This window comes from Eufriesea mexicana, unplaced genomic scaffold (genome assembly GCF_001483705.2).
Source record: "Eufriesea mexicana isolate 0111107269 unplaced genomic scaffold, ASM148370v2 scaffold2551, whole genome shotgun sequence".
NCBI lineage: Eukaryota > Metazoa > Arthropoda > Insecta > Hymenoptera > Apidae > Eufriesea > Eufriesea mexicana.
Genome location: NW_016910623.1, coordinates 961,985 through 975,653, shown reverse-complemented (window position 1 = coordinate 975,653; position 13,669 = coordinate 961,985). Strand labels below are relative to the sequence as shown.

General features: G+C 37.4%; 3 protein-coding genes across 3 annotated transcripts in view; 1 reads left to right on the top strand and 2 right to left on the bottom strand.

The window, feature by feature from the left end:
• The window catches only part of LOC108550152 (uncharacterized), a 115,848-nt gene extending 108,774 nt beyond the window's left edge, over positions 1-7,074 (bottom strand). The window contains exon 1 of the mRNA XM_017903813.1: positions 6,796-7,074. Coding sequence (XP_017759302.1) covers positions 6,796-6,798 — 3 coding nt within the window. The 5' untranslated portion in view covers positions 6,799-7,074. The remainder of the gene's footprint in view (positions 1-6,795) is intronic.
• Positions 7,075-11,041: 3,967 nt separating this feature from the next.
• On the top strand, positions 11,042-11,844 carry maf-S (MAF bZIP transcription factor K). The gene is made up of 2 exons (XM_017903857.1): positions 11,042-11,202; positions 11,466-11,844. Exons 1-2 carry the CDS (start codon positions 11,176-11,178, stop codon positions 11,829-11,831), a joined length of 393 nt encoding a protein of 130 aa, XP_017759346.1. The 5' UTR covers positions 11,042-11,175; the 3' UTR covers positions 11,832-11,844.
• Positions 11,845-12,239: 395 nt separating this feature from the next.
• Positions 12,240-13,474, bottom strand: Mt2 (tRNA (cytosine(38)-C(5))-methyltransferase). The gene is made up of 2 exons (XM_017903860.1): positions 13,417-13,474; positions 12,240-13,261 (listed from the first exon to the last, which is right to left on the bottom strand). The coding sequence occupies exons 1-2, from the start codon at positions 13,472-13,474 to the stop codon at positions 12,240-12,242; spliced, it is 1,080 nt and encodes a 359-aa protein (XP_017759349.1).
• Between the last annotated feature and the right edge of the window lie 195 nt (positions 13,475-13,669).

Genomic DNA, 13,669 nt, shown 5'->3' with positions numbered 1-13,669 from the left:
CAATGATGTAGAGATGGGTTATCTCTATTAATTGAAGCTGAAGCCACGATAGAGCGAATACACTTTGAATACCATTTTTCCGTAATATAATATGTAAAAAGTTCTCGATAAGCCCTCGTGTGTGAGGTTTGATCCCTGACTATGGCTCACGAAGCCCAACAGAGACAAAGGAGCGAATACGCGAACTGTGCCATTTTTCTCCATGCGATGATGGCGCGTGTATCAAGCTAATGCGAGCTTTCGACGAGCACGTAAAATAAAGTTGTTCTCATACACGGATTTATCGGTGCATTACGATGTCTCCGTTGCGAAGGTGGCAATGTATTCCCTATTCTGTCACGGCTCTGCCAAACGAAGAGTTGCCATTTCCCTGAGAGCACCCGGAAGAGGGATGCTCGCGTGAGAAGAGGGAAGCACACGTCGATCGACAGGGCTGTTTTCTCGTGCAGCGGCCAATGAAGACGAATGGACGTGTTTCCATTCGATGTCTTCGCCTGGTTTTTTCGAACGCAGGGGGAAACTGGAGATAAGGAGGCTGGCTTTCCAGCCGCTGGCGCATCGCCAAACAGAAGGGACGATGTTCTTTGTTTGACAGGCTGTTTCATTTTCCGCTGACAGGTGGCTATTGAAAATTTTTACGGCAATGGGCCGTGACACGAAAACAACAAAGCACGGAGAAACAAGCATCGGAGATAACGATACGAGCTTCCTAGTGCTCGCAGCTAATTGGGAATCACGGAAGGACGGCGTCCGTTAAATTCATCCGCGTAGATATTTCGGCATGACGTCTCGACACAGGGGTTCCGAAGGTGGCTTAGTACGAAAATTGGATCAGATAGGTGAAAGAACGAGACTTGACAAAAGAAACTGGATCCATTGTGAAAATCCTCGGTTAGGGGACAGACTCGATATCGAATTCCTGGTATTTGCATTTGACAGAATGATGAAATTATTCGTTCAGGTGGATGATAAAATAGCGAAAATAAATGCGATGAAAGTGATTCCGATAATAAGATAAGACTAACGGTATTAAAAATAAAAATGGAGGTGACAGAAATTGTTAGATACCCTATCGTTTTAGGATCCACGAGAATCATTGTGGCGTTCAGAAGAAATCTTCGGATCTTGGGAATTAGTTAGATGGAATCAAAGATTGTCACGAATTAACAACTGTATTCGTTAAAGTATAGCGAGCAGTGAAAAATTGTTTCGAATCGTTGGATAAAGTTGTGAGAAGTTGCTGTGAGTCTGTCAAGAATCAGAGATCAAAGATTGTCGTGAGCCATTAACTAGAGTCGTTAGGCTATCGCGTGACATTGGATTCGTCAGAGATATCTTAAGTCGTGAAATAAATTCTTCAAAAGATATCGCGAATCTTCAAACACGTTTGTCAGAAATCACAGTGAGTCGTCAAAGTGTCGGAAGCAGACAGAGTTCCTAGGGTCGTCTCCAGAGTTGTATCGATACTTTTACATTCGTCGTGGCCCCAGAAATTCACCCTTATTCGTAAGCAAGCCTAACAATAGTACTCTCTGCCGTCCATATTTCACAGATATCTCAAGAGAGGCTTAGAAAATATCGTCTCATCCAGAGTTCATTGTCCGATATCCTCGCCACGCGGGAAGATAAATCTCCCCAAAGTCTGGAATCCTCCTACACAATAAAACCACCCCTGAGCAATTCGCGTGTTATTACTCTTTTGCACTATAGAAATCGTCACGCCAAAGAAGCTTTACGGCCAGCTCGTGCCAGACTCCAATTAATCGCAACAGTGAAACCTTTAACCGACCTCGCCAACCCCGGTTCTGCATTATTTCCCTCGCGAAACGTTCAACCCCTGGTCGTTCATCGCGAAATCGCTGACTTTCCCAGTTCTCCGACTGCCACTCTGCTCGAATAAAATTTCCATGGACGCAGGGCCTCGCCCGTTCCCTCCAATTTTCAGCCATCTACCCTCTATCGATCGCCACACCGACGCTACGATTATCCCGATACGGACGTCAAGAACCGGCGAAATTGTGCAGAATTCCGCATCGAATGAGCTAGATTAAAACGCTCTCCAACTGCCGCGATCGAAATGATCTCGGAAGAGGTCGAACGCTCTCGGAGAGATCCAAGGTCTCCGGGAAGATCGAGGATCTCGAGAAAAAGGCGATGGCGCAGGCAACCGATAAATTACTGGTAATCGCCGAGACGTCTAGAACCTTGCACGAGGATTAAAGAATGTTTCTCTCTTTTTTCACCCCCGACATCCGTATCGCGGAGAGAAACTCGATTTTCTTCGAGGGAGGACCGAAACGAAGGGGTTGAAAATCGATTTTCTATGGTCGAATGTAATCTTCGTTTTCGCGAATGTAATAATCGAGTGAAATTTTTGTCCAATGCGTTCCAAAATTACGAAACTAGGATACCAAAATGGCGACCAAAGATGGCGTTCAACTCCTTAATCTTCGAATCAACACGAGAGTAATTAACCGCGTGAGATTAGGACATTACGTAGAAGCGGAAATTCCATGGGAAGACACAAATTTCTTCGTCCATTATATATCATTCGCGAAGATAGCATCCCCTAATTCTCTCGCGCGCTATTTTACGCTTTACATCTTGACCGATAACGCAGTCGTTTGTCCGTGATAACGATCGCTGTTCTTCCTCGAACCCGCTATTATCGCGAATTTCTCACCCTAATCGGAAGAAATACGAGCGACCAGTGAAATTTGTTCGACTCCCTTCCCTCTTAATTCTCGCATAAATTATTATTTCGAAACGCTACCGGATGTTGGAGCAATCAAAGAATGGCCGGCCATTTTTAGCATTGGCGTAGGTGTCGCGAAAATCATTAACAAAGTGTCCGCAAACCCACGCGACGTCCGTCCGTTTTATTTTATTCTTCTCTCCTTTTTTTTTATCGGGACATACCAGAGAGTCTACTTTATTTTAAAGTAACACGAACTCAAAGGTTGAGCCGGCAATTTACCACGTTTAACATTCAACGGAGGAACACGGATCATTTGCCAGGGCGTTATCGTCGCATCTGCAAACACGCCGAGACTCCACGATTTCGCCAATTTTTCGCGCCACCGAGGAATATTTATAAAACCGGAGGGGCGTTCAATTCCAAGGACTCCATTAGCCTGTCTGGAATACGATTGCTACCGATATCGGGGGCAATAAAGTCCACGCTCAGCGGATTATCGCGAAGGCGCGGCCAGAAGGAAGTGGAACGGTGAACCCACTGAGCCGGCGAATTTCACGGTTAAGACGCTTGCAACTTGCCCCCATAGACTTTGTGTCTAGCATAGATCACGTTCGCGTAATCGATCCAGTGTCTCTGAATTTTCGCGAATTTTTAACCCTTAACCGATTTCTATTATTCGCGTGTACAATCGCACGATTTTTCCGACTATTGTCGGCGAAGCGTATATACAGGGTGGCACCAAAGCTTAGAAATTGATTCGGTTAAGACGCTTGCAACTTTGCTCCATAGACTTTGTATTTAGCATAAATCACACTCGTGTAATCGATCCAGTGTCTCTCTCTCGATCTTACTACCCGTGTCTCCGAATTTTCGCGAATTTTTAACCCTTAACCCATTTCTATTATTCGCGTGTACAATCGCGCTATTTCTCCGGCCATTGTCGCCAAAGCGTATATACAGGGTGGTACCAAAGCGTAGAAATTGATTCGATGCCTAAAAATACGTCGGAATGGAAGAATAAAATTTTTTCGTCCGTTTTTGGGGAAAATCGCGGTTAAAAATCCGCGAGGTATGCATTCTATTCGTGTTAATAAACATTTTTAGTATTTCGGTAGCTGTATTAGATAGATCGAGTAGTATAGAACACGAAAAGTCTACAGTACAGTTCACGAAGTTAAAGTATGATTAAATTTGCGCGCAGTCCATTGAATTTTCAAATTGAATTTTCCCGAAAATGCGGCCTTGTACGAGCAAATTTTATTCTTGCTTCCCGATTTATTTTTAGACGAAGAATCACCTGCTCGCTTGCTCCGCTAGTTATCCGACACCGTGTATATACGCATTCGCATTGCGAGCGAATAATAGAATTGTAACAAACATAAACGCATTAGTTCCTGATTCCCTTTTTGCTTTAACTGTTTCAACTGATAACTGAAACCTTACGCTTTTAATACTTATTAAAATACCGGTGAATCTAATTTAACAAAGATTTAGCAATAATGCGATATTTTTCATTAATTCGTATAATGCAACTGATCGTGAGTTCATCAGAATATTCAACGAATTCGATTGTACGAATTTAATATGCGATAATCATATATAAATTTAATTAACGAATTTAATTTGACGACCCGTGCCTGAAATTTTCGCTCGCGTCTAATAGGCCAGAAAGAGAATTATTCTAATTATCCTTCTTCCAACTATAATTTCCAAAATGAACGCTAGAAGCCATTAAATCGTTCCCTCTTGTGCTTACGACACGGTTAATGCACTTGTAATCTGGCTGTACATAGCAGAAGTAATATCTTACATGTGCCAGACTTACGCAATCGATCGAATATATCTTTTCTAAAAGCAATCGTTATATCCAAATTTGCGCTCGCGTACGCTTAATCCCGAAATAATGACACGGTTAATGCACTTCGAATTTGGCTCCCCATGGTAAACTTCTGTCTCACGCCAGGCTTACGTAATCAAATATATCTCCCAATAACGATGACTGCTCTCAAATATTCATCTGTCTATCCCGAAGCCTAAAATTAGGAGAAAAGCGTGCAATGAACCTGCACTCGGGAATCGGGGTGAAAAGGGAATTTCCGGCAACGGAGGAGGAAAATTTTTGGAATAAACAACTCGACGATGGAAAGCTTGGAAAGCCGTTAAAAGAGCGAAAGGAGGGAAGAGAGACGTTTTTAGAATTAACGAGATTCGTGCAATTATCGGGAACGAGGGTTGGCTTCGATTGAAACGAATCGAGAAAACGGTAAAAGAGGATAAACGAGAATACCATGAATCAGCGGGTAGCATTCAAGGCAGACTGAAGAGACGGAATAATTTTTGCCGAGACGAATACATTAGAGAAATTTCAGGAACACTCGTTGACAAAGTCGCAGCGAGCTTGCAAGCTCGGGGCAGATATAAAATAAAATGCCCACGGTGAAGAGAACAATTGACATCGCGATAGCGGAATAAACGTGACGGAAATTGAACGAACGAACGATACGAATTACGCGTGGCTTATCGTTCGGCGTAATTGTCTAGAAAAGGGTGTTTAATCGCGAAAAATTGCAGTTGTCGCTACGATAAAGTGGAATTCGTTGAATGAGAAACGAGAGAGGAACGCGAAAATTACTGCCAGACCTATCTCGAAAGACAGCACCAAAGAGTAGTTTCGCAAGAAGACGAAGAATCGTATGTAACGCTGTGCGACTTGAAAAATTGGCGAATTTGACAAGAGACAGAGGTATTTACGCTCGACCCTGTTCGCTATGCGATAGTAATCCAGAACTATCAATTTTTAATTCGCGAGTACAAACGCATAGGTCGGTACAATGTACATATTACGCTCTGTTAGTTCTACGAGTTAATTTCATCGAGCTAATACCCAAATAAGCGGAAACGTACAGTCTGTTTAAACAGAGAAACAAAACAACGATTCCTGTTTACTGTTAGACCATCTCCCATGATGTTTCCACGGTATTTCGATGTTCTGCTTCGAATTATTTGGCACATGATGTATAATACTGGTACTGATACGAAATTACGTCAGGGAAGGTTGTACCCTCGATGCCTTTCGTAAACATCATAGAAGAGTAGGTATCCTTCGATGTTATTCCTCTTCTTAGAGCAGAAGCGTGAAGAGCGAGTTGACAAGGAAAAATTCCAGGAAATCCGTGGCATCATAACACGTGAATAACTTGCAACGGTGAAACGAAGAACTTTCTCACCAATGAGTATCCGACTGACAAGGATTTATATTTCCAAGGGCGCTCGGGGTACTTCGAAAAGGATAAACAAGCATGCCTCTTCCACGCACACGAGAACCATCGTAGCTATAAAACAAACACATACAAGTGAAAAAAAAATTTCAAACAGACTCGGAAAGAATTGTGGACTCAGTCTATAAAGTTATACGAAGTTACTGAAAGGTATTCCCGATGATAAACTTCCTGATGAATAGTATAACGCGTCGTTCTTTCTCGTGCAGACGTTGAATTTCATTTAATCCCGGTACGAAACGCGAGCTATGGATCCAAATAGGACAAAACATATGTTATTCGTTAAAATGAATCGATCGGGAGATGCGAACAGATAACTGTTTAACCCCAAATCCGGAAACATCGATGAAAGCCGTTCACAACCCTCTACATTCGCTGCTGGCTGAATTATCCGGATTCCTCTGTGAAATATTTCACTCCTGCCAATTTGAACGAGTAATTCGGTACCTCGTTAAGCGTCTAGAAATGCGCTTAGCCAACATCTACAAACGCCTCTAAATTATAATATCGTACCTAAAACGAACTAGGGGAAATTAGCCCCGAAGAAATGGGGCAACCACAAAGAAACACGCCTATCCTGATGTCTGTCTTTCCGGGTATAAGTTACCTTGCTCGTGTCCCTAGAAAATTCCCTAGTACTTTAATGACTATTTTTATAAAGAAACACCGTGTCTAGGCGTCGGTATCCCCGCAATTTCCACCCCTTAAACGCTTCGAATAAAATCACCCTTTGCTTGGGACCCTCGCAAGCCGCGTGGCGTTCTCGCGATATTCTCGCGTTAAAATTACTTTTCCATCACGCACGTTTGCGATACAGACCATCAGTGTTGTCCGCGTGATAGACAGCAGGTGTTGTGCATTTTCTGCGGTTCCAAGATGCTAAGCGTGCACCCTCTGTCCCACGTAGTTCCCGGTCTCGTCGTCGGCGAACGGCGATGATGGGGTGGAAAAGAAAACTGACACGCCGGACGTGTTACGTTGGTCGAGATGTTATCGTTTCTCGCGTTATGCTCGCTGGTTTCTTTTATCGAGAGAAAGATAGAGACGACGCGTGTCGCGTATAGAAAGCGGTAGCACGCTCGTACGATGCGCGCGTCGCGATGCTCGGCCACAGACTGTCAGCTGCGTCGCGACGGAACGTCGGCGCGACGCCCGAACACGTCCGAGGACGACCGAGGACGTCGAAACGACGCCCGGTGTGCCGACGACGATGACGATGGGAAACGTGTAAACTCGACGAATCATCGCTACCATCAACTTTTACGGTCTTCAAGGAATCGTCAGCAGACGCATCGAGTGACCAGGATTAGGGCAGGAGAATCGTCTTGAATATCGATGATCCTCTGTTCCTCTAGATTAGGGACATCTTCTCTCTCTTCATCTTCTGAATTCGATGAAGTTTTCCCCGGCATCTAAAATAACATCGTGAAATATGAAGTTTGTGGAAGTTTCATGGAGAAATAAAAGGTTTCGAGTCTAGGAAATGTATACCTTGAGGAATTCCAAGAGTGAACATCCCAGGCTCGTATGCTATTCTGGTCGAGAGAAAAGGAAATTACGATAGAGGGACAAATCGAATGATTATAACGAGATTGACGGTGACAGCTTGCCGCGCAGATCAAGATAGTGTCGGAGATATCTGGCATATGCTAATGAACTTCAGCTAACAGCGAATAAGCTGTTTAATGCTATACCACGACCTCAGGGAATAATGGCTTTAATTTAGATAGTAATCGAACAGTGGCTTTCGTTATCTATTCATTATCTTATGCGAACAAAATTATTCACTACACCGTTTCACATTACTGATACGTAACAGTGCCGAGAGAAGATCAAAGGATGAAGATCTTATAAACCTTGTGGATTTTTAATAGCAACAGTGAGTTGATGGTACAACAGTGGATCAAATTATACTACGAGATAAAGACCTGGTATCTAATAGTATATCCTTTAAGCAAAGTACGTTGCAATGAAAGACGTCTAGTGTTAAATCGAAACTACATCTATCAATTTATACTATCAAGACCTGTAATTATGTCAATATTCCAGTACTCCATGGAAATTCCGTCGATACTGTAGTGTACGAATTAAATTTAGACGTGCATAACGATCAAAGCCTGGAAATTCGAGAGGATTTCTGAACACGAATCCAGTGAAACTGTTGAGTCATCGATGCATCAAATAGACTTCTATTAGATCTATCGTAAAACTAAATTTGTTGGTTGTACTCGTGATACCTAGAAGCAGAGCGGTTTACGTAAGAAATGAAATTTACGAATTCTCCGTTCGGAATGATAAGAATCGTAAATATGTTTGAGGAATACTTGACAAAGATTGATCTCCATAAAAAAAATTCCTTCCCAAGATATACCTTTCCATTTTACTCGGTACAATATCTCCTAGTCTACATCATACCTCCTTGTTCGTTATGTTCTGACAATCAGGTCTCTTTGCCCATTATGCTGGCATTTCCCCCAAATTCTCCTAAGAAAATCATACCCCTGACCAAAGCACGATAAGAGAAGCATTCATGGGCCATGAATCAATCGCTGCAGTTGCGAACGATTTTGGGAAGAAAACTGAAATACCTGGACATTTCATCAGCCGCAATGCGACATCTCTCTGAATTATCTGAAAGTCCAAGAGCTGATCTGCTATATATATAATGGACGTAAAAGATATTCACTGAACGTGAATATTCATTAAAAATATTTTAATTGACAATTTTTGAACGGAAATCCTAAAAACTAAAAAAAGTTGAAGTTAACAATGTGATTAATTTAAGAAATGTTGCAATTGACATTAATTAATTACACATCGTGACAATGTGAAAATTATGTAAGTAAATGATATAAATAATTACGTATTTGTAATTAGATTTATCATAAAATTTAGATATTTTTTGAACAATGGCTCATCTGCATTTTCACTTGACAAATATTTTCTTTCTTACCACTCACCCTTTGTAGTGCTGTCTCTTCTCTTCCTACCATCTTCCTCTGTTCCTGTCATTTTCTTGGTTATTGAATTACTGCTAGGAGATAATAGCCATTCCCAGGATCTGGAACATAAAAACAGGTTAGTAAGTATTATTATGGCACCCATTCTCCATTGAATAATAACAAATTTTTATTAAAAAGAAATCAAGACATATATATTTTATATCATATATCTCTATATGTATATAGAATATATATAGGACAATATATATAATATGGTAATAACACTTTATAATAGTCATAATCTGCAATAACAGTATATTCAAAACAAATTGAAAATTGATTTCAATTATTAGAGCATAATTTGACATATTTCATTTAACATCTTAATATTTAATAAACAAAAAGGAAATAATAAATATATTACAGTGCAAAGTTAGTATAGCACCAAGTGAATCAGCCATAATAGAAGTGATTTTTATTTTATTTGGTTAAACTTATTAACCTATATTACTTCATAAATGAAATCAGTATAAAAGCACGTAAAAAACATTACGAAACAATGCAATGGAAATTAAGTAAAATTCTACATCGATTATTCAAAATGGCCATTTGTATCTTTATATTGCATAAAACTAAATCAATCTTACCAAGTACTCTATATTCATATTTAACAACTGATTTCTCTTACTTTCGAAGATTTCGATTTTCACTTTTTGTTCTACAAATATACGTTATTGCGTTATCATTCCCAAAGTCATTGATCTTTCGTTTATTTTACATTATACAGTAACGAGTTCTGTGCATTCAACTGCGTTTATTTAATGAAATCTTACTTTATTTGTTATCCTACCGAGCAGGCAAGAATTTATGGCTGGCGCCAATGATACGATGCCCAGTATTGCTTTCTTCATCTTTTAAATCGCTATTTTTTCGTTTTGATCTTACGTATACATACATAGGAGGAGAACACGAAATAAAATTCACTTTCAACACACACAAAAAGCCATCAAATAATGGAAAACATCGATAAAAGTTAAAATTAATATCACGTTGACAGAAACCGTTCATACGCCTATAGAACGCCATCTATACTACTGAAACACCAGAAGTACTACGTGAAACATTTACGTCAAATTTAATCGTTATACATGTATACGTAAAACAAAATTTAATGAAATGTAAACTAAAATAGAAATAATTTCCGAAATATAAATTTTACAGCATCTGTATAACATTTATACAACACAACAAAGTAAAAAAAATAAAACATTGTTAATAAAACAATAATAAGAGGTATTTTAAACATATACAATTAAATTTTAGCGTCAAAAATTTAAAAAATTGCGGTTTAACGAGAACACTCTGTAGCATTTAATTGCTTCCTTCTTTTTTTCTTTGCTGGAACCAGAGCTAGTAAACCAGCGAATATCATTTCTTTGTTATAAAGAAATGATATACCAAATATATTATTTTTCATCATAATCAAATGATGTAACACTACTCCAATATATTCGTCATATAATGTACGAATGTACATTAAGTAATGTATATATGAATTCATCATAATTTGAAGAAATAACAATATATTTGTACTATGCACTGTGAGACTTAAAATTAAAGTCTACATGTACACAAATGTAATTGTCCCCACAGGGGTTTGTTGTTAACCGTAGAGAGATTTACACATTACAACAATGTGTAAACTCCCTACGGCTGGTTAGGTAGCAGCGGTAGAAATGGCTTTCGTAGCCTTCCTAACCCCTCGCACTCCCGCCTTTACCGCATCGGTAAAATCTGAATATATGTAAGAACATTCGTGCCATAGTAAGAAGCGAGAAAAAGTACAATTAGATAACCCTCTATTGAGAAATATATCAACTAAAGTCGAAGCACATCCAGTTTAGTATCATACTGCGCCATCTATACAGTTAAAAAAATTTACAGGATATTTAATTATTTCGAAATTAAACACAGCAGTTTAAAAATGTTTGGCTATATAAAAAAAAAAAAGTACGATATTATATGTATATGCAGTAAAATACTGATATAAATGTCGTAAATTTATAATAAGATATATACACCGTAAGTTCATGTTTTTAGAAAGATATCTATCATCATTCGAATGGCGAACTGACGGGCAAGAGATTCTATGATGACTAAGCGAATTTTTCTTCAAAGCGTAAAAGCTAGAGTAAAATCAAAACTTTGGTTGTCTCTTGACGTTGGAACTTGAAAATATTATTTGCTGAAAATATTCATGGAAGGAAAACGATCTATAAAAATGGTACGTTACTTTCTTTAATAATGCACAATCTCTTTTATCAATGTATCGTATGTTTTCGAAATCTATCCAGATGACGTAGACGAAAACAAACTGTCAATTGTAATTCTCCTAAAAATATATGTATTAGATATAATTTTATAGAATAGACATAAGTAGATTTTAAGATAACAAATTTCGTATGTAACTCATATTATATAATTCCAACATGTATCTATGTAGTATAAAAATTGACACAAAACTCATTATGATCAATCTTTGCACAGGATCCATTGTCACCTGGACCTTGTCTAGATATCAGTGATGATGAACTAGTGACTATATCAGTTAGAGATTTAAACAGACAGTTGAAGTTACGTGGATTATCACGAGAAGAAATAGTACGTATGAAACAACGTAGACGTACGTTAAAAAATAGAGGATATGCAGCCAGTTGTCGTATCAAACGAATTGAACAAAAGGATGAATTAGAATCAGAGAAAACCCAAGAATATCGTGATATGGAAGCTATGCAAGAAGACAATAATCGTATGAGAGAAGAAATAGAATCGTGGCATTCTAAATATCAAGCACTAAAAAAATTTGCCCTAGAAAAAAAAATTCACATTCCACCTGAATTAGAAACTATGTAAAATACTTAAGATATACCAGAGTTTTGTATTAAAAAGCAATAACGTTATTGGGTATTGAAGAAATGTATACTAAAAGTATATGATGTATAAAACTGAATTATCAACTCTTCTAAGTATTAAGAATCGAAAGAAGTTGAAGATGTATGTTAATTAAGAATAGTATTTGCAAAATGAAGTACAAAATCTACAAAAACTATGTAAATGATAATATTTGTAATCACATAGATGATCATGATTGATCTGTATTTGTATCAAAGAGTAAATATCTGGTTATGTAACATTCGTTTGTCTGTAACCTTTATTTCCGCGTGAATTTTTTACTATTAATAATTTGTAACTTCGTTTTGAAATGTAAAAAAATATATCCTTTTTTATTAAAAATATATTTGAAATATATTTCTGTGAATATCATGTAATTTTTTTTTCAGTATATAATAAAAATATTAGTCTACTAACTACGTGTACATTAATTGAATTTCCCAAAAGCCTATATTTTTGTTTACATGTAACATGCTCTGGAAATATGAAGTCTTCAGGAAAACACATTAATCTACACACTTCCTTTGGTGTAAAATATCGCAACATTAATTTTCCCAGAATTTCTGATACTTCCAATGATTGCTTATCAGACTTGTTTGCTTTGACAAATGTTTCCTTAATCAGTTCTTCTGAATATGGAGAGTATACAGAACCTGTTCCTTTTACATAGTGGCCATAAGCTTTTGTAAAACAACAAGAACCATCACTTTGTGATGTTCTTATATCTAACAACCAAGCTCTCTTTTGCAACAACTTTTTAGGGATTAAATATTGTGATTCTTCAACATTTTCTAAAATATTTTCTAACATGTAACAATTTTTACCTGTTTTAAAACTTTGTGAACATTTTTCTGCCAATAAATTATGTTTACTTTTTGGTAGAACCCTTAAAACAGCTTCTGGTAAATCAAAATTTAATATACAGTGATCAAAACAAAATTCAAGATCCTTTCTTTTAGCCAACAGATAATATCTGTATCTAGTGTTTGGGATACCAAACTTGCAAGGACTTAAAATTAATTCTTTGTAATTAAATCCACACTTATTCATACATTTTAATACTGCATTTCTCATTTCAGATTTTTCAAATCCTTTTACATTTTCAAGCAGTATATATTTCAATGTTTTTATTTGAGGAATTAATGAAAGAACATGAAGTAATGAAGAAGATCTGTTATCCAATATATCTTTCTGAAGTCCAACTCTTGTATAAGGTTGACATGGAGGACTCATTAATATAGTATTTATATTTAAATTATTTATCTCTTGTGCAGAAAGCGATTGAATATTACAATTCATAATTAATACATTTGGAAAATTATAGTTGTATATATTGTTTGCAATGGTATTTATATCAACTGCAGCAATAACTTCACCTTTAATACCACTTTCTGAAAATGAAATTTTTTGTGCGATAATTATATATTTCATTTAAATTATAACTGTATTCTTCGAAATCTTGGAATAATAAATTTAATATTCTTGTTAAAAGATAGAGGTTAAGTTTTTTCGAATAATATGAACAAATAACAATTAGATAATTCACCTTGAAGAGCATAATGCATTCCACCAATACCGCTATATAATTCCAACACTCTCATCATTAATGAATCATATAAATTTTTTTCAATGCAAATATTCGAACATCTATCACGTTCCTTGTTAACAGGAACTGTACTCGGTTACGAAATCATATCGAAATTCCATTTTTATTTATTTTCAATATTTCTTCGTTTATAATCACATAATTTATATAGACAATTTAATATTATATTTTAAAAAATTGTATGTTTCGTTAC